General features: G+C 33.8%; 2 protein-coding genes and 1 pseudogene across 3 annotated transcripts; 1 reads left to right on the top strand and 2 right to left on the bottom strand.

The window, feature by feature from the left end:
* Nucleotides 1-945: 945 nt before the first annotated feature.
* On the bottom strand, nucleotides 946-3,130 carry LOC104777259 (syntaxin-22). Its single transcript, XM_010501472.3, has 7 exons — nucleotides 2,756-3,130; nucleotides 2,273-2,366; nucleotides 2,033-2,172; nucleotides 1,712-1,771; nucleotides 1,463-1,620; nucleotides 1,272-1,372; nucleotides 946-1,187 (listed from the first exon to the last, which is right to left on the bottom strand). The coding sequence occupies exons 1-7, from the start codon at nucleotides 2,947-2,949 to the stop codon at nucleotides 1,122-1,124; spliced, it is 813 nt and encodes a 270-aa protein (XP_010499774.1). The 5' UTR covers nucleotides 2,950-3,130; the 3' UTR covers nucleotides 946-1,121.
* A 12,736-nt stretch (nucleotides 3,131-15,866) lies between these two features.
* LOC104777258 (uncharacterized) lies at nucleotides 15,867-17,501 on the top strand. The gene is made up of 2 exons (XM_010501471.2): nucleotides 15,867-16,141; nucleotides 16,870-17,501. Exons 1-2 carry the CDS (start codon nucleotides 16,011-16,013, stop codon nucleotides 17,327-17,329), a joined length of 591 nt encoding a protein of 196 aa, XP_010499773.1. The 5' UTR covers nucleotides 15,867-16,010; the 3' UTR covers nucleotides 17,330-17,501.
* Nucleotides 17,502-18,181: 680 nt separating this feature from the next.
* LOC104779031 (putative calcium-binding protein CML17 pseudogene) lies at nucleotides 18,182-18,957 on the bottom strand (annotated as a pseudogene). The gene has a single exon (XR_015587011.1). The product of XR_015587011.1 is annotated as a putative calcium-binding protein CML17 pseudogene (transcript).
* Between the last annotated feature and the right edge of the window lie 1,884 nt (nucleotides 18,958-20,841).

The raw sequence follows: 20,841 nt of genomic DNA, 5'->3' as shown, positions 1-20,841 counted from the left end.
CAACCTCTTCTTTCTTCATTGTTGATGTGACTTATTATAAAGTGTTGAGAAGATTATTGCTTCTATTCATTCCTTTGCAAGATATGAATTGAAAAGATTAGAGACAGAGAACACATGCTTCTGTCTTCGTTGTATGTGATCATAAGGGGATCAGAAGCATATATACAAGCAATTATTGTGTCTCTGTTCTTGTTAGTTGCAAAGTGCTCTTAGAAACAGAACTCACAAATCTTCTCTCCTTCATTCTCCATCTTCAGAAAACCGAATAGGCAGCGTGATTGGTCCGTACGTAGAGAGGCCAAACTCTTCTTCAGATGTCTCCAAGAAAAACAGAGTTGCTAAGGTAACTTACCGGAAAAGCAAAGCTTTCTTTATCTGCCGTGTAAACCAAGAAACAGCCCTTCTTTGTAGAGGTTGAGCTACTAGTAGAAGAATCTGATCTCTGAAATGAGATTCGTTCTCCGTTGAGAGCTGCTCTACGTTGCCATCTTTGCCATCTTGATTAGCATATTTGTAATTCGTTCATTGATCCCTATTTTGTGGGCAAATAGATCGGAAAGCGAAAGTGATTTGTAAGTTGTATTTTAGAAACTCTTTAAATGCAAGTTATGGTTGATGAAGAATCCGACAGGTTTGTGTTAGAGTTATTCAAAAACAATATAAAGAGAGAGTAAATTGTGTATGTTTTGTAAACTCATTCATATGCAAAAACAAGAAACAGCCCTTCTGCTTAGGTAACTTAATTAGCATATCATGTTTTCATGTAACTTAATTAATTAGCATATCATGTTTTCATATTTTTCTCTGAACCTAACGGAAACGAACCACAAATTTGGTTAAACCAAACCATACGGAACAAACCAACATAAACGACCCGGTAAAGTAGAGGCCGATGATGATACGACTACGAGCCCTGATGACTAAAGGTCATCAAAAACACCGAAATCAAATTTATGCCTTTTCTTTATTACCATCAACATCCACATAAGCCAAAGTAACAACAAGAAAGAAGATTGAATAATATACATACACAAGTATGGCTTTGCATACTCAGATTTCTATGTCCAAAAAAAAAGACTTTCTCTCGAATGAACGACCACAAATATGTTGCACTGGCCATCTCAAGCTGTTAGTACTATGATAACAATGAGAAGAATGATCCCAAATATCACCATTAGCAAGCACATCTGCATAAATCACCAGAGGAGTTAGGAAAATGAATAACAAGCAAGTGAACCAATAGAGAATTATTCTCTTTTCTTTTTACTTACCAGGGATGAGTTTGATCCTTGTGTCTTGGATGCTTTCAAGAGATGGGACTTTCCCTGAGCTGTTGCTGAATATGCATTCTCGGCGTGGCTACCGATATCATCTGCAGTATAATAGAATATTAAACAAGATTGAGAATTGAAATCCAAGCAGTCTTGGTCCTTTACTGTTGTTTTTTGCTTAAGAGACTTACTGATCATGGCTCCTTGATCTTCAACTAACACCGCAAGATCTTTGAAAATCTCGTTTACTTCACCGATTTGCTGCTGAACTTCCTGTATTCCCTGTTCTCTTTCCTCTATCAATGCTTCGTGGAAGGAAATTTCGTTGTCACGCAACACAAGTTCTTGCCTTCAGATGAAGAAAGAGAGGTCACAACTCACAAGCATGAACAGTACACAATCATTATTTTACAGAGATATGCGGTGTAGAAGTTACGTACCTGTTAGATTCCATGAGGACACGCTGCTCTTGTGATCTATTATAGTCACTGTCTACCTCACTGAATAGGAAAAACAGAAACATCAGTAATAATAACTTCAAGGTGGGCTATATAACTATACAGAGAGATTTTACTAGTGAAGAACTAACAACTCAAGAGAAAAGAAAACTAAAGGTAAAATTGGACTAAAGTCAACAACACAACTTGTGAGCTTGAACCAGTTTTGTTTCCAATCAAAAAACAGGTAGAGCAATTAACTAATCTCAAAAGGTTGAAAACTAGATGTTATGATATTAAAATTGATGCAGGCTTTGTTCATACCTTGAAGAAAGGTCTGCTTTTGAATCGAAAGGAGTGTAAGAAGTTTCTCTTGCAGCAGCAATATGCTGTGCTTTCTGATACTCTTTCAACACAGTTTCAAAATCTTTGGCAAGTTTAGCATCTGCAATCTTCTTACTTTGCTGCACCAAATACCAATTCATAAAAGAGAACCATCAATAGAAGAAACTCATAGGAATAGATATCTTTCAAGTCATTCATATTGGGAGAAAACACACTCACAGCAACATCTCTACCATGATCAGTTTCACTAGCTTCCTTAAGTTTTGCCGAAGTGTCTTTAACCAATTGCATAATATGTAATCTTGTCTTGTGCCTGATACATCAACAGTGAACTAAGCCCAAACAACATACACCGCAACAGAACAATATAACATATACCTCAGCGTATTTTGATGAGATCAAAAAGATAAAAACTTTAGACCACAAAACATACAAACATGACAATACAAGACTCATCTCATAAACCCCTAAAATAACATCAACAGTGAACTAAGCCCAAACAACGTACACTGCACAGACAGAACAACACATACAAAAACATATACATAGGTGGAAAAATATTAAAACTTTAGACCACAAAACATACACAAATGAAAAGACAAGACTCATCTCATAAAACCCTAAAATAATTAAGACATGATTTCGCAGTTTCAACCTAAGGTTGAGATGATCAAATGAAATGATTCCAACGAAAAAACTCACAGCTTATCACGAAGCTCCGGGGTATCTTTAGGCGTGCCGAGGGTATTAACAAGCCTCTGAAAGGAAGAAACCGCTGTGTTGATCTGAAAAATACCGGAAGCCACCGCTTGTGTCTCATCTCTGTTTCCGTTGATCAGATTCCTTTGTTGCGGCGCTTTCAATGGCTTCCCCGCTTCTAAATCCTGAAAGCTCATCTTTTGATAGAGGGTGAAACTAAAAAAAATTGAAGGGTTAAGAACAAATATTAAGAATTTAATCAATGAGGAATCTGCAAACGTTGTTCTTGATTTCTGGGTTGTGTTTGAAGAAGTAAAAAAACACAAAATTCGAAGTTGCTTCTAAGAGAGATACACTTCGTTTTGGCTTTATCTTGTCGTAGAAGACACGTGGTGTGAGTGTTAAGAAGTAAAATTGTTTGGGCCGTTATTGGGCCATACGCCAAAAATGATTTCTTTAAAATTAAAAAAAAAAAAGTAAATTGTTCTTGTTTTTGTTCTCGATTTTGATATCTCTAATAATGAAATTAACAAAAGTTACAAAACTATCTTTGTTCAATGAAAAGATTACGAAAAAAGAAAAGATTACAAAAGACAAAAATACGTATTCCAAATCAAAAAAGAAGAAACAAAATTCTCAGAAGAAGGGAGACGAGGCACATGGTTGACTGAGAGTTAAACCCTAGGGAGGACTTGACGGTGCCTTGAGACGACAAGGTAGAGTTGGTTTCAGATCTAAACGCAAAAGTATATTCGATCTCGTGACTACCGTTCGAGTTTTGGATGGAAAGATTCAAAAACCTATTTTTGTTTTCGAGTTGGATGTCGAATTGTCTTAGTTGTCCTTGTTGGATTTGTAGATTCATGGCTTTGGATCGGAGCAAGATCAAAACGATCAGAGACGCCAAGCAGAGGACGGAAACGATCAGTGATATTAGGACACAAACAATGAGAATACAGACGCATGTAACCATCATGGAAGCCCAGCAAAGTAACCAACATAGAACGTCCGCCATGTATTCGTTCGTTAGAATGCCTTAATAGAAGAAGACAAGTGTATGTAACTCGAGACGAAGGTTTTGTGAATCAAGTAACAGAGACTAGGGTTTTAATTTTTTTTTTGAACAAACTCTATCGGAGACTAGTTTTGTTTATTTATAGACGTCTCTGATTGTGTGTTTCCTTTTCTTTTCTTTTTATGTTGTCGAAGTTTCCTTTTTTTTTGTTTTCTGAAAAACGGAAAATTAAGAACATTATTCGGTTTACGAAATTAAAATATGAAAATGTCAAATAGAGTGACGCTAATGCAACAAAAAATTAGTGAAATAGTTGCACCTAAGCTAAAAGAAATTTCCACAATATTTATATTTTTCTATATCACAACGAATTTTTAATGCTCACGGCAAACCGATCGACCACTTTTCTCAAATTTTTTTTTTTGTATGTTTTTAATTTTTATTTATTACATTTTCTAAACACATCGTTGCTTATTTCTATTTTTTTAACTAATCGCCAAACACACATTAAAACAAATTCTAATTTTAATCGTTTTAATTTCTTTCTTGTTAACAAATTATATTTTCCTTTTTTTAATCTTCACTTAACATAGACAATAGACCAGAGTTTGGTTCAAAACAGAAAACAATTAGAAGTAAAAACCACCATTAATATTTAATATCATATGACAAAGATATGAAAAGGAAGAAAAAGAAATCATATCCACGATTCATTCAAGTATTAAACACTTAATTATAAAACCACACCAGCCCACCAAATATCATATACGATTGAAATCTTTTGTAACGATTAACACTTCAGCTATATGGAATTGCCGAGTTTGCCACCAAACAATCCAGTAATTTGCCGAGTGTTACCATATAATCGAATCCACAATATATATTTAGATCTCTATATTGATGAAATCTATACATTCCAAATATCATCTAGATTTAATTTAACAATGAATAGTTTCTTAGAAAAGAAAAAATACTAACCTTGATTCATTGTTTAATTAGGCTTGATGATGGACTCAATGAATGGTCTCCAAATGATTTTCTCTTCCTTTTGAGTTTTGACATTATCCTCTTCTAATTACTTTGATGGAAAAGGAATCCACACACTTCTCTATTTTTTTCATACATTTTCAGCAGACAAGTTATTGTGGTATTTATAATTGCGTTCAATTCATGACACAAACCCACATAACTATTCAAAAAGTCACATCTAGTAGTCACATATATACGTATAAATAGTTATATTTAATTTAGTAACCATTATATAATACACATGAACATTACTGACGGAAGAACATTACTGACGGAAGAACATAAATATATAATTAAGGTAAAGAAGAAGAGTTATCAATTCACCCAAATTCTAATAATTTTAATCGAGACCGATCAGTCACAGTATCGTCTTTACTATTAGAATCTACAACATTAAGTATAAACTTAAACTTTATAATAAAACTGAAAGACACATAGGCCATATAGAATATAACATATTCTTACACACAGCAGCAAACAAAAATGGTTAAAATCCAACGGTGCACTTGGTTGCCTGGAAATCAAACCCTCCCGTTGAGTTAGAGGAACCTAACGCTAATGGTACCTTGAGATGACAGTGTACGATAGGTTTCATCGGCCATGTCACTAAATGCAAAACCATAATCCTACAACCAATACTCATCTTCACGTCGATTATGTAAACCCCACTCTTCCGATCATCTTCAAAATTGTTGCGTCCTTTATCGTCGAGTAAAACTTGGTTTTGGCCTTCGAACAATGCTTTCAGAACAGTCGTGTTCTTGCTTCCCTGGTAGAACGACGGCACGGGAACAGCTCCTAACCGATGGTTCATGTAGTATACGTTTGCTTCAAACCGGTCGTAATGGATGCCGATACTATAGATTTATAAGAAAAGATTTAAGAACTAAGAAGTTTGACGAATAACTCTCTTTATTAGCTCAAAGAAAATACCTCAAAACTTTAAGCTCTCACAAACTCTCAAACTTAATCTTTCTTAGGTTCTGCTACATCTCATCATCCCCTATATATATAAGTTCTTAAGTATATTCTCCTAATCTTAAATGGAAAACTTCTTATTCCTATTATATTTAGATATTTCCTAAATATAATCTCCAATTTCCATTTCTCTTTGATTAGCTTGGTCTCCAAGCTTTACTTCAAGCTTACACCAACATACTACTCCTTAAGCTTGAACTCCAATGCTGCCAAGTCTCTAACTCCCATAAGCTCTCTCATTTGCTTGAACTTGATTCTTCCTAACGCCTTTGTGAGAATGTCCGCCTTCTGTCTGATACCTTCAATGTGCTCTACTTCTACCTGCCCATTTTCGACACATTCTCTTATGAAGTGGTATCGCCGAGTAATATGCTTACTACGTCCATGAAATACTGGGTTCTTTGTTAATGCAATTGCTGATTCATTATCGATTCGAATAACAATCTTCTCAACCAAATTCCCAGTGATTTCTGCCAACAAATCCTGCAACCAAATTGCTTGTTTAGCAGCTTCCGTCCCTGCCATATACTCAGCTTCACAAGATGATAAAGCCACGACATCTTGCTTCCTTGAGCACCATGTGATCGGACTGTTCCCAAAATAGAAGATATGTCCATAAGTACTTCTACCATCAGCTGGATCACCACTGTGACTAGAGTCACTGTAACCAACAAGTTTAGGCAACCTTGATCTTTCATAAGACAGTCCCAAGCTTACAGTTCCCTTTAGGTACCGCAAACATTGTTTCAAGGCTGCACCATGTGAAACTCTTGGACTCTGCATATATCTCGACAAAATTCCCATACAGTATGAGAGATCCGGTCGAGTGTGAAGTAAGTATCGAAGACAACCTACTCGCTTGCGATAAACAGTCGCATCAATTTCTTCCTCTTTCTCTGCCTTTGATAGCTTCAGCTCTGCTTCCATTGGTGTGTGAACCAAGTTGCAGTTTCGTAAGCCAGCTTCCTCTAAAATCTTCAATGCATAACCCGTTTGATCAAGCGTTATTCCTCCTTGATGTTGCCTTACCTGAATTCCAAGATAGTATGACAATTTCCCAAGATCACTCATGTCAAACATCGATGACATCTCCTCCTTAAACCTCATTATGATATCTAGACTTGTTCCTGTGACAAACAAGTCGTCAACATACACTCCTACTATCAAAAGATCATGACCAGAACTCTTTCTATATACTGAGGGTTCCTTTGAGCAACGAACAAAACCAAACTCCATGAGAATTCGATTCAGCTTGTTGTTCCAAGCTCTAGGAGCTTGCTTTAAGCCGTACAAGGCCTTGTTGAGTCTATAGACTTTCTCCTCTTTTCCTTTCTTCACAAATCCCTCTGGTTGACTCACATGTACTAACTCATCAAGCTCACCATGTAGAAAGGCTGTTTTGACATCCAAATGATGTATCTCCCAACCATAAGAAGCAGCAAGATCAAGCACCAGTCTGATTGTTTCGATCCTTGCAACTGGTGCAAATACTTCATCAAAGTCCACACCATGTTTCTGAACATAACCCTTAGCCACTAGTCGCGCTTTGTACTTAGTTATGCTCCCATCTGAATTTCGTTTAATCTTAAAGACCCACTTCAAGCCAATTGGTTTGATCCTACAGGTATGTCTACAAGATCCCAGACTTTGAACCTTTCAATAGACTCAAGTTCTTCCTCACAGGCTCGTCTCCATTCTATGGACTCACTAGCTTCTCCAAAGGTCCTCGGTTCATTGTTTAAACAGAGCAATGCCAATTCTCCTTCTTCTTGTGCGGTCTGAAAGCAAACATAATCATCGAGGTACTTTGGCTTAGTTCGTATTCTTTTACCTTCTTCTTGAGGAAATATTGCAGACGGTTCTTCAAGTTCTGTAGGCGGTTCATCATCTGAGTTTGATTGCTCATCTCCTCCAGTTTCTTCACTAAATGTGTCATCCAAGACCACAGGTTGTTCAGACAACTTGTGTATCTTATCCTTTCTGTGATCATCACCTCTTACCCCATCAATTGTAAACTCAAAACTCTCTTCTCCATCCTGTCCAGAATTATTCTTACTCCAATTCCACCCTTTTGCTTCATCGAACACAACATCACGGCTAACTATGATTCTCTTGGTGTCAGGATCAAACAACCTATATGCTTTGGAACCAGGCTCGGTTCCTAAGTGAACAAGACAACGAGTTCTATCATCCAGTTTTTTTAGTTGAGCTTTGTCTGTCTTAGCATATGCAATACAGCCAAAGACTCAAACATGTCCAACCGTCGGCTTTCTACCTCGATAACACTCATATGGGGTTTGATCCTTGAGTGATCTTGTCACAACCCGGTTCAGTAAATAAGTCGAATGTCGAACAGCTTCACCCCACAGATAGTTTGGCATCTTCATGTGTTTCAGAACACTTCTTGTCATCTCCATCAAAGTTCTGTTTCGATGTTCCACAACTCCATTCTGTTGCGGAGTATACGGAGCTGTTAAGTGTCGAGCAATGCCAGAATCTTCGCAAAAAGAGTTGAGCTCATGAGATACAAACTCCCCTCCTCTGTCGGTTCTAAAGGTCTGAATCTTTTCTTCTGTTTCCTTTTCCACCATTGTTTTGAACTTCTTGAACTTCTCCATGGCTTCACTCTTCTCCTTTAGAAGGATGGTCCACATGTACCATGAATAATCGTCGATGAGCACAAATATGTATCGACTTCCAGCGCTTGTGCTTGGTGTTATTGGACCGTAGAGATCTCCATGTATAAGTGCTAGCCTCTTTGTTGATCGAAAGTTAGTTGCTTGCGGAAAAGGTTGTGTAGACTGCTTACCAAGTAAACATGAGCCACAAATCTCTTTGTCAAGTGGTTTACTTGGACCTCCCAACACATGCTCATTGGTAAACATTGATGACAGTGTAGTATAGTTAACATGTCCCATCCTAGCATGCCACATACTTGATTCTCTTGTAGCTAAGAGATTTAAACAAACACTGTTTGTTAATCCCATGTTAACTTTATACAACCGATTCTTGGACCTCTCTGTTTTAACCAATAGGTTTCCATTTTGATCTCTCATTGTTAGGTATTTTCCCTTTAAATGAATATCACAACCAGCCTCTGTAGCTTGTCCTAAGCTTATGATGTTGCTCCTTAGCTCCGGGATGAAATATACTTCAGACATTACTCTCGGCTTTCCATATGTATCAACAAAAGCAATTGTCCCTTTTCCTTTGATATCGATCCTTGAGTCATCTCCAAATCTAGCCTTCCCAGTTATTGACTGATCAAGTGTGTCAAAATATCTCTGATCTCCAGTCATATGATTGCTTGCACCGTTGTCGAGATACCAAACATTATTCTCATCTGTGTTGGCTTCAAACTTACTCGGTCTGCAGTATTTTTCGTTTAGATAGACAACTTCATGCATCATAAGTTGATCAGCTTCTTCTGTATCTTTAACTTCACTTTCTTTTGCTTCCACTATGCCTAGTTTCATCAAACGCTCTGGACATTGTGAAGCAAAATGACCTACCTTGTCACATCTGAAACAGACAACCTGGGACGGATTCCAAGTACTGCGACCACGTCCTCTTCCTCTGAAGGTTCTTCCACCACGTCCTCTTCCCCTGCATTCTCCATTGTATTCTCGACTTTGTGACTCTTGGTTAACATACATAAGTTTGTTTTGATCCTCTTGAGCATCTTCTTCCTCAGAGATACGTTCCTCATAGGCTTTTAACCTACCAACAATATCCTCGAAGCTTACGGTATTGAGGTTTAACACCTGCTCGAGAGAAGCAACCATATGTATGAACTTCCTTCTTGGAAGACTCGATAAGAATTTCTTAACAATTTTTGACTCTTCAATAGTTTCTCCGAGAGAAGCTGTTTTTGAGGAGATTGCAGAAAGTTTTTCTGCAAAATCATCAATCTTCTCTGATTCCTTCATCTTGAGTCTGTCGAATTCAGCCATTAAGGTCTGTAATCTTGCCTCTTTGACCCTCTCAGCTCCTACATGTCGATTCTGAATTGTTTCCCAGACTTTCTTTGCTATGCCTAAGCCTCCGACTTGTAGTATAAGAGCTTCCGGTATAGATTGCAGAATTAACGCTATGGCTAGGTTGTTCTTATCACTATCGATCAGTTCTGTTTCGACTGCCTCCCAGACCTTGTTAACCTTAAGCACAAAACTCATCTTTATGGCCCAAACCGTGTAGTTAGTTGTGTTCAGCATGGGACATGATATTGAGGACGATGAAGATGTTTCTTCTTTTGGTTTGTCTCCTGTGACTGCAATCTGCTTGTCTTTGTTATCCGAACTCCCGTCGTCTGTCATCTTCTCACAGATTCCTGATCTTCTTGCTCTGATACCAAATATAGATTTATAAGAAAAGATTTAAAAACTAAGAAGTTTGAAGAATAACTCTCTTTATTAGCTCAAAGAAAATACCTCAAAACTTTAAGCTCTCACAAACTCTCAAACTTAATCTTTCTTAGGTTCTGCTACATCTCAACATCCCCTATATATATATATAAGTTCTTAAGTATATTCTCCTAATCTTAAATGGAAAACTTCTTATTCCTATTATATTTAGATATCTCCTAAATATAATCTCCAATTTCCATTTCTCTTTGATTAGCTTGGTCTCCAAGCTTTACTTCAAGCTTACACCAACAGATACTACTCTTGGAGTTTCGGATGGATAGGTTCAAAGTGAGATTGTAATGGAGGTAGTTGTTCTTGTCCTCGAAGTTGAAATGTGTCAGCTCCGCGTCATAGACTTGGAATTTCAGGTTGTTGGATCTTACTATGATCCAAGCGATGAATGACGCGAAGCATACGAAAAAGACAAGTGATAGAAAGAAACTGATCACACAAGTACAGGGCCAACATGGACGGTCGACTTTGTCAGCCATGTGTTCTGTTCGTTAGAGTGCCTAATAGAAGAAGACAAGTATGTATCTTGAGAGGAAAGATTTGTGAATCAAGTAACAGAGACTAGTTTTTTTTGTTTTTTTGGTTTGAACAAACTTGATCAGAGATTAGTTTCTTTATTTATAGACGTCTCTGATTGTGTTTTTTTACTTTTTTTTCAATATATTGGCTTACGAAAATAACCAGATCGAAGACGTGTGTGTGTTGTCTTAAAAATGGATATATGGAAATAAAGTGACAAGTTTGACAGAAAATATGAAATAATAGTCACGGCTATGCTAAAAATATTAATGAAAATTATGAAATAGTCACGCGTAAGCTAACAAAATGATTTCCACAATATATAATTATATATTTTCGATATATTAATAGATCGTAGTTTAATTATTGCTTACTTGCCAAGTTTATTATTAAATGTTTTTTATCTTTATGTTTTTAGAACTTAGTATTGTTTTTTTCCGCAACCACTCCTAAACGTAGCATATGCAAGCATTTGTTATTAGTGTTTTAAAGCAATTAAGAAAATTGTTTTCTACTATTTTGAAGAGTTACAAATTGCTAAAATTTCAAAAGCTTCATCCCTCAAACGTTTGCAGCTGTAGGTTGTTGAAAAAGAAAAATCTCATAAACAAAAAAAATAAAAATGTATTATCAGTTTTTTATATATTCACTATAAATTTTATTTGTTTAACTTCTAAAAAAATATTTATGTTTTTTTAATTACTAATCATGTTCAAATTTTTATATTTTCACATGAATAATGTTATAACTTTTTATAATTATATATTATTTTTATGTTGATAATTTTTACTTTAACCGTACGTTATCACAACAATCATAAATCTTCCGCAAACGTACCCACTTTCAACCGCTAAACAAAAACCATAACCTGCCATTTCCGCAACCGGTTAAAGAGATATAACTTTTGAAAATATTATATTCTTATTAGATATTATATTATAAAGCCTTTTTATTATCAAGTGTTATTGGTTAATATTTATAAAAGTTGTTTACATTCACTAAAAGTTATTTATTCTTGAATTGATGATTTTAGGATTTCATTCAAATCATGGCTTTGTGGATTATGAAATACATTAAGTAACTTTTATATTGTATATTAACTAGATATTCACTCGTTGTACACCGCAAGGCTAAATTTGTTTAAAAAATGTAAAATGTATTTTGTTTGGTAGATTAACTATATATATGTAACTAATTTTTGTATTTTGTAAATGTACAGTATTTTGCATCTATATATTATGTAGTGTCCAATTTCTATGTTTTAGGTGTATACTGTGTACTTTTTATAATATAGAAAAATGATATCATTTAGTTTCTTAAATATTTAAACGATCGAGAAGTGTTTTTTTTTTAGTTTTCACGGTAGAGATAGTAGTATTTTAATTGTATTGTAGTTTTTCAATAATATCAGTACAATATAAATGGCTTTCTATTTTTGTTAGTTTCATATATAAATAATCTAACACTTTATTATATTCAGTTTATGTGTGAAATGAAAATAAAAGTAAGTTAGTTTTTTTAATATGAATTATACTAATTGATTACTTTTATAAACTTTAATTGATTGATTAAAAATATATGCATTAATATGTTATCTAGAGGATCTCTCACTTTTGGTAAGTATAAAACATATTCATCATATTTTTAAAAGTGTATACTGTATTAAGTTAATTTATAGACTTATTAATTTACCGATTCTTAAGCAAAACCATAAAAAAAAATTGGGACCAAAAATATATATTAATTTATCAAAATTAAAAAAGACATGTAATTCCATAATTTTATAGATATCGGTTGTATATAATTGATGCAAGTCAATCTAAATTTACATGTGTCAAAACTTAAAATGTTTATAAAACAATAAATCAATATACCACAAATTAATAATTTCAAACAAAAAAATCGTAACCATATATTTTCTGTTTGGACTCCAGATGTGGTTTTAATATTTAAAATCGAAATCTGTTTCTTATATTTTTTAAATTCCTTACTTTTTATTTCTTTTATTAAAAATATATGTATTAAAAACTTTATTTTTTAAAATCTGAAAATTCATTTCCACAACTCACTATCTTTGTAACTTCTCAAAAAAGATAATCTTTGTGATTATTTTTAAAGGTGAAAGTGGTTCTTCATTAGCAAAAACAAAAAAAAAAAATTGGAAGTGATCAAAACAACAACTTTTGTATGAGTTCTTTTTTGATTATCAACAAGACAACTATTGGTAAAACAAATTATGATCTTCAGCATAAAATCATCATATCTAAGAACATTTGAAGGCAAGTGTAATTTTCTTCTCCATATTTTTTTATCAATTTTCTTTTATTATCTCATGTAGAATTATAATTTTTTTGTCTGTTACTTTTGGTTATATACTCAGAAAATCCCAAGATTAAACAACAATGTCATCAAGAAACTGGAAAAGAAAAGCATGGAAGACAAGTTATATTTGTTTCATATAACACTTAAGGATGAAGAAATACATATAACACTTAAGCAAGAAAAAACCATAGCTTGGTTATGAATTTATGATCTAAGTTCATCTCACTTTTTTTTTTTGTAAATCGATGATGAATCTATATTAAATGGGTTGTTATTTATTTTTTATTTTTACTATTTTTGTAAATAAAAATATATACTAATAAAAAGTATGAGCTATAAAAAGTATGAGCTATAAAAAGTAGGAGCTATAAGCTCCTAAAGGCATCCACATAGGATTTTAAACAACCAATAGAAATTTGACATATTACTTATTAACATTTTATACAATTTCCAGAATTTTTTATATTAAGAATAATATTAAACAACCTATCATGATTTTACATGTCATTCATTAACATTTTTTAAATTTACATAATTTTTGAGAAAAAGGAAAATTTAAAATTTATGGAAATCAAAGTACTAAACACAATATCCCACATCGGCTAGAAATTTTTTAGACAATGGTTCAGAACCAGTATAAATAAGATTAATATGCTTTCAACAACGAATGAGCAGAAAATGTTGATTTATCAGGCGTCCAAGTTTAAAAGTTTTATTTGGTATGATCTGGTTTTTTATTTGATTAAATTAAAACTTTAAACAGTTTCAAAAAAATATTATAATATTTAAAAATTTTAAAAGTGTAAATATTATAAATATTGAAATGTTAGTTTTTAAATATTATAAGTTTTAAATTTTAAAAGTTTAAATATTATAAATATTAGAAAAAATAAAAGGTTCAAATTTTATATTTTAAAACCTTTTAAAAGTTTAAAATATTATAAATATTGATGCAAAACATAAATTATCTTATTTATCTACATTTGTGTTTTTTATTTCTTATGAGCTGTAAAACATATTTTTGTGTATGATTTTATAGATGAGTTGATATTCTTTCATAATTTTTAATTTCTGGGTCTAAGGAAGAAGGATTGACATCGCAAGACCTTAATTTGATGTTTGAGTCAAATTATGAGGTTTAAAGAAGAAAGATGGACGACAAACACACACGTTTATTAGCTATACATAGGCATGACCAGGGTTCCGGTTGTCACGGTCAAGGTTTATTAACCATCGGTTATGGTTAGAAATTTTGTAACCTTAACCAGAACCGTTTAACAAACGGTTAAACAGTTACGTTTAAATACGATTACGGTTCAAGCGGTTACTATTATATACGATTATGGTTGTTTGATAATATGATACGGTTGATATTATTAGATGATATAATATAATTGACATTATTTATTTATTATTAATATGTTTGTATAGTGTACTCATATTTCTATATACCATATGATTCATATTAAATAAATAATTATTAGTATGTTTTATTATGTTTTTAAAATATTATAAACCAAGTAAGGATTTTGGTTTGAGAAGTTTCTAAACGGGTGGATCTAAAACCAAATAAGTATATGGATAAAATTGTAAAACCAATGTACAATAGGTTCCATCGGCCACGTCACAAATCGCAAAACCATAATCCTACAACCAATACGCATCTTCACGTCGATTCTGTAAACCCCAGTCTTCCGATCGTCTTCAAACTTGGTGCGTCCTTCATCGTCGAATAAAACTAGGTTCTGGCCTTCGAAGACTGCTTTGAGAACCGTCGTGTTCTTGTTTTCCTGGTAGAACGACGGCATGGGAACAGCTCCTAACCGCTGGTTCATGTAGTAAACGTTTGCTTCAAACCTGTCGTAATGGATGTCAATACTACTCTTCGAGTTTCAGATGGATAGGTTCAAAGTGAGATTGTAATGGAGGTTGTTGTTCTTGTTCTCGAGGTTAAATTGTGTCAGCTCCGCGTCGTAGACTTGGAATTTCACGTCGTTGGATAAATGGATATGACCATGATCCAAGCGAAGAATGAAGCGTAGCAGGTGAAAAAGAGCAGTGATATAAAGAAGTTGACCACACATTTACCGGGACAACATAAGCAGCGTACAATGGTGCATTCGCTGACGTCGTCCGCCATGTTTTCGCTGATAGAATAGGAAATATTTGTAAGAATAATGAAGTAAGTGTTGGTGTTTTTGTGGATTAGGAAACAAAAAAAAGAAGAAGAATTGCTCTCAGAAGAATAATAAGAAGTTGAAATCAATTCCCTAAAAGCTTGTTTATTTCTCCGTGAATCAATTGCTCTCGACGAGCATACATAGTAACATATTTATAGCCAATAATTAATAACTTGACATTTTTTAAGAAAATGTAAATTTCCAGTTCTTTTTAATTAAAATGTAAAACTCTAAATAAATCCCATAAAAAAAAAAAAAAAAAAAAACAATTTCCTTTTCACCTTAGCGACCCACGTGAATTCTCATGTGTCACAGAAACACATGTCTAATTAACTTTACCTTTTTCTTCTTTGTTGGAGGTAACGTACTAATTTTTGAATCTTCTTCTTCATTCACATCTGAAAGATTACTCCAGAAGTGATTAGTCTTTTCAAAAAGAATTAATAAACGTCGAGGTATATTTTGTTGTGTTTGATTTAGTCTTATCTTTAGGTTAATGTTTATGTAGTTACCGTAGTTATTTCTTAATTAAGTTTAATCAGACTTTCACAAGATTCGTTATTAGAAAAAAAAAAAAAAAAAGAAAAGAAAAAAGCACATTTAAGTCAGATTTGTTGGTTTTAACTCGGCCCATATGTTTATTAAATCAAAGTGGGCCAAATGAAGGCCCAATAAGATTGTATCAACGATGAACCAGTCGAAGAAGAGCAGTGAGACGACTACCGAAATGGCGATCATCAGATAAATCGTGTAGCCGAAGAAGAAGAAGAAGAAGAAGAAGAAGAAGAAGAAGTAAGATGGTGCTGTGGGAGATAACCCTGGGAACAGCCTACTTCTTGGGACTGAGACGGACTTATAGGCTCGCCTTGAAGATCCAGCGTCGGCTTGTTTCTCCGAAACATCCCAAAATCCGTCAGTTTCTTCATCGGTGAGACTTTTTTTCTTTTTTTTTAATCTCGAGATCGTTTCGATTCTGGTTGATCTATTATGATTGTGTTGTTCGAAACGTAATCCCGATTCGGGAAATTAGGTTTATTCTTCAGAATTTGAGAAATTGCAATGTTCTGTAGTTGAAATTGTTGATTTCTGTTTATGCTTTTCGAATCGTTAGGTTCAAAATCTGAGACCCTGCCTTTGATGATGAATAGATACAACAATCCTTTTGTGAATCTGGAGGATCGAAGCAGTTCCTATTGTGAATCTGTATGATCGAAGCAGTTCCTTTGAGCTTTGTCACCGTAATCGAGTCATTTGTGTAAAAGCAAGTCTATAGTCTCGTTTCTTGCTCTCGCTGTTGTTGTTGTGTTTGATCTTTAGCAATTGAAGCATTTCTCAATGTGATTTGTAGGAATTAGATTAGAGAAGTAGAGGTGTGTTTGATGGTATGGATTCGCCTTTGTTTCCAAGAGACTTGGTCTAGTTGAGGTCTTTGAATCTATCACTTGCATGTGTTTGCTTGAGATTCTTGGACAAGTTTATGATTATCATCGGTACGGTATCATAATCTCTGCATAGATATCATCAGGTTTAATCTAGTCTAGTTACGGTATAGATCTCTTCCTTGTGATCCTCCTTTTTCTGTGATTTTTGACAGAAGCTTAGCTTCATTTGTTAGGGTTATGCATTGACTGGTGTTGTCCTGTTTCGTTGGTTCAGGAGGACTCGTAAAATCTTCGATGTGGCAGTTTCGGTTCACAAGAACATACAAGAGAGAGACATAGAAGTTGGTAGAAATCTTGGAAACTGGATTCTCCGTTGGCTAGACCGGATGAAACCAGCAGCTCAGATCCGTACTCGGCCAGAACTACCACATCACACCAACTCGAATTTGGACAAGGCAAAAAGATTAACGGAAATTTCCCGTCCCAAATCGCACACTCCTCAAAACCGTGAATCCGATAGGCACTTGTTCTCCTCATTGAAACACTTCCGGCACAATCCATTCCCGTCTGTCTCTATGATGTACCAACCGCCGAGACCCAGTGGAACTTCAACTCAGTACAGACATTACAGTGACAATCTAGTTGCAAGTCTGATCCAGCCGAGCTATGTTACAGGTAGCAGGTTTGACGGTGTAATCAGGAAAGACATTTTGCAGTGGATGGCACAGAGATGAAAGACTAAGCAGCAGAAATCCATAAAAGAGTCTAATCGTTCTTGACATAATTGTGCCTTTTATTTCCAGAAAACTGATGTGATTGTGGATAGAAGAATCTGAAGAAGTATGTAGAAAACATGACAGTGTCTTATGTTCTTTTTAACGCTTGAATAAAACAGTTTCGTAGACATTGAGATTATAAATAATAATTTGAAACATATACTATACATGATCAGTATGATTGCTAGTATAAATTCATTTAAACATTTCTCTTAAAATTGAGTAATATCTGATATATGTGGAAGAGATCAAAGGTTTTGCAATTTTTGGCGATGGTTCTGAAAACATGTCTAACCTTTTTTGTAAGGTAATATTTTGTTGCAACAAACTTTTTAGAAAATAAGAAACAAAGATGCATTAGATTCTTGTAACCAAACCAGGTTGATAAAAGAATCGTAGCTAATGGTATCAATTTTGTAGCTAATGCAAGATTTGTTTTCCTCTTTCTTTCTTTTTGAGCAAGATTATTTACATTCATGATTACAAAGAAACAAAGTTACATGATATTTGTTTTCAATAAATATATTACTACGATGTTATTGTTTGCCTACTAAAACTTAAACGTAATAATAGCATCGTAGGTACATCGTTTAGTTCTATCATCTTGTTAGACCTCAAAACATATGGATTGATCTATCAATTGCTGGATCGAGTATATGTATATCCAAATTTCAATGAACTTCAAATATATCACATATGAAATTTGCCACAAGTAAGAGATTACTTAATTAATTTACTTAATGCGAAATATTTACTCAAATCACCGAGGCATGTCAAGAATCTGAAAACTCAAAGAACCGGAATTTCAACTTGAGTAATTATTGTGAATATAAGAATATAATTTTCATGTAAATTAATGAAAAGTACTAAGGATAGAAACTAAAAAAATTATGGGGGGGGGGGGGGGGGGGGAATAATGGAAGAGAGTCCACTAAAAAAAACATCAACCCCATAAATCATCATATGCAGCAGAGTTGATAGCCTTTGCGAACTCCTGAAAATTTATCCGGCCGTCTCCGTCGCTATCCGCCTCTTTAATCATCCCCGTCAATTCCGCCACCGTCAAGGCATGGCCAAGCTTGGCCATAGAGTGAGCTAACTCCGCCGCAGTGATGAACCCGTTGCCGTCCGTGTCAAATATCCTAAACAATCGGAGAAGCTGCTCCTCCGTGTAAGGAGTCGTCCTCCTCGTCGTCGAAAGAAGCTCCGGCGATACCAAAGCCACGAAATCCGGGAACTCGACGAGTCCGTTGCTTTTAGTATCGGCTTTGTCTATAAGCGTTTCGAATTGGTCTGGACTAGGTTTAATCCCTAGTGCTCGGAGAAGTGATCCGAGCTCAAGCTGGGTTAAGCTTCCGTCTTTGTTCCGATCAAATGACCTGAAAATCTCCCGGAGCTCATTGATTTGCTCCTCGTCTAACTTCTTGGAGACTTTGTGACTCATAGTAATATCACTTGCTTGATCTACACGTTTTCTTATGTCTAACTTTGAGAAACACACAAACGGAAACTTCTTTTTGTCTGTTTGTGTACTAGGTTTCGTTATAATCAGAACATCAAGAAATGTCACAAAATAAATTACAGTTTTTTTTTTGGGAATTAGATAAGATTCAACCCAAGAGGCAATGGCTTGTTCTTTGGTTCCTCCATTTTTGGTGGATCTTCCTTTTTACTAGGGCTCAAACTTAAAACATGTTTTAATAAACTCCCCAATAAATAAAATATAAAACTGAAACTCATCTGATGGGTCTAAACATTAGCACAAGAATTAAAACTTCTAAGTTTTTGTTTCTGTTCTGATGAATATTTGGAACTATTTGAGTTTCAATAGGTTTTGATTATTTTAGATGGATTTAAAGAAATCGTGATGATTTGCTACTAATATTCTCTCTGCAATATTCAAAGGTTATGAAAATCAGATATTTATATTTTAAGTATTACGTTTTCAAAACATTTTAAAATCACCAAGAAAAGGCAATGCATACATTTTTATTTTATTTTAAATAACAATCTATTTGGAAATATTTTTACAAATCACAAGTTCAATAATCACGTTTAGATGGCGAAAATGTATACATACCGCTAACAAAATACCAACCCACTCAGACGGATCCGGATACAACTAAATTTCATTTTCTGCATTTATAGTAGATCATATTTTTTGTCTTTTTCTCTTTATAGGATGCATGGATTTTTTATTTTTGTCACTAGCTAATATTATTTAAGGACTTTTTTTTACTGCGGCGGTGAAGTATATTTGTGAATATAATAAAAATCCGATTATGTGGACATATAATCCTAAATGAATGGAATTTTCCATAACAAAGCATGAAGAGAGAATTATTTTTGAAAACAAAAATAGAGAATTTCTGGAATATATTAAAATTAATAAAACAAAACTATTCTATTTTACAATATGGGAAAAGAATATATATATAAAGACGAGCGAACCGACACAATAAAGAAGAAGTAGAAGAAGAATTAAGCCATGTTAATGGTTCTTGTCAATATGCATATATCATATATAAATTAATCATCTTTATATATTATATTTTATATGAGTGGAGTGATTAGTATTTGAACAGATTTTGTAGGGCATTTATAAAAAAAAAACTGTCTTTCCTCAAAGTCAGTGGAAAGATTCATTTTGTTTCCCCTTTTCCTTTAAATTTTTATTTTGTTAAAAGCATCATTTACCTTGGAGACATTCGAGTTAACAACGCATCTTCCACTTTGAAAATCCACATCAAAAGATAAATGTGATAAAAATTAAGACAACAACGAACATAAGTCACCTACGTTTTACTTGATACATTTTTGTTCCAAAACCAAAATGCATGTTCGATTCGTATATGGTATTTATTATAAAGTTGAAATAAAACAAAAAATTATTGGGTTCACTTCTATGGTGAACAACTTTTATTCACCCTCTCTTAATTAGCTCATCGAAATACAATATTATGCTATGTCATATCATATTTAAAAAAATAAATCAAAATTAAGATAAAATAAATTAAGAAAACAAATTATGTAGATCTTTCATTAAGGAAACTATGTCGGTTTGGGTTTATAAAAGATGATTAGAGTTTAAATTTATATTTTTGAAAATTATATGTCGGTTTGGATTTATAAAAGAATGGTTAATATTTATATTTTATAATTAAAAAAAATATATGTCAGTTTGGGTTTATAAAATAGTGGTTATGGTTTAGATTTTACAATCAAAACGAAATTATATGTCGGTTTGGGTTTACAAAAGAGTTGTTAGGGTTTATATTTTACAATTAAACGAAATTATGTCGGTTTGGGTTTACAAAAGAGTGGTTAGGGTTTAGATTTTAAAATTAAACAAAACTATATGTTGGTTTGGGTTTACAAAAGAGTAGTTAAGGTTTAGGTTTTACATTAAATAAAAGTATATGCCGGTTTGGGTTTATAAAAGAATGGTTAGAGTTTAGATTTTGCAATTA

This window comes from Camelina sativa, chromosome 3 (assembly GCF_030686135.1).
Source record: "Camelina sativa cultivar CO46 ecotype springtype chromosome 3, ASM3068613v1".
Classification (NCBI taxonomy): Eukaryota; Viridiplantae; Streptophyta; class Magnoliopsida; order Brassicales; family Brassicaceae; genus Camelina; species Camelina sativa.
Note: the sequence above shows the minus strand (reverse complement) of the source record. Positions and strands in the feature narration are given on the sequence as shown.

What these genes read in the sequence shown, in the direction of transcription:
- LOC104777258 (XM_010501471.2), top strand. Translation starts at nt 16,011, where the DNA reads ATGGTGCTGTGGGAGATAACCCTGGGAACAGCCTACTTCTTGGGACTG. An exon ending in ATCCGTCAGTTTCTTCATCG is followed by an intron (nt 16,142 to 16,869) that starts GTGAGACTTTTT and finishes TCGTTGGTTCAG; the next exon opens with GAGGACTCGTAAAATCTTCG.
- LOC104777259 (XM_010501472.3), bottom strand. Translation starts at nt 2,949, where the DNA reads ATGAGCTTTCAGGATTTAGAAGCGGGGAAGCCATTGAAAGCGCCGCAA. An exon ending in ATCATGGTAGAGATGTTGCT is followed by an intron (nt 2,173 to 2,272) that starts GTGAGTGTGTTT and finishes TATTTGGTGCAG; the next exon opens with CAAAGTAAGAAGATTGCAGA. An exon ending in AAAGCAGACCTTTCTTCAAG is followed by an intron (nt 1,772 to 2,032) that starts GTATGAACAAAG and finishes TTTCCTATTCAG; the next exon opens with TGAGGTAGACAGTGACTATA.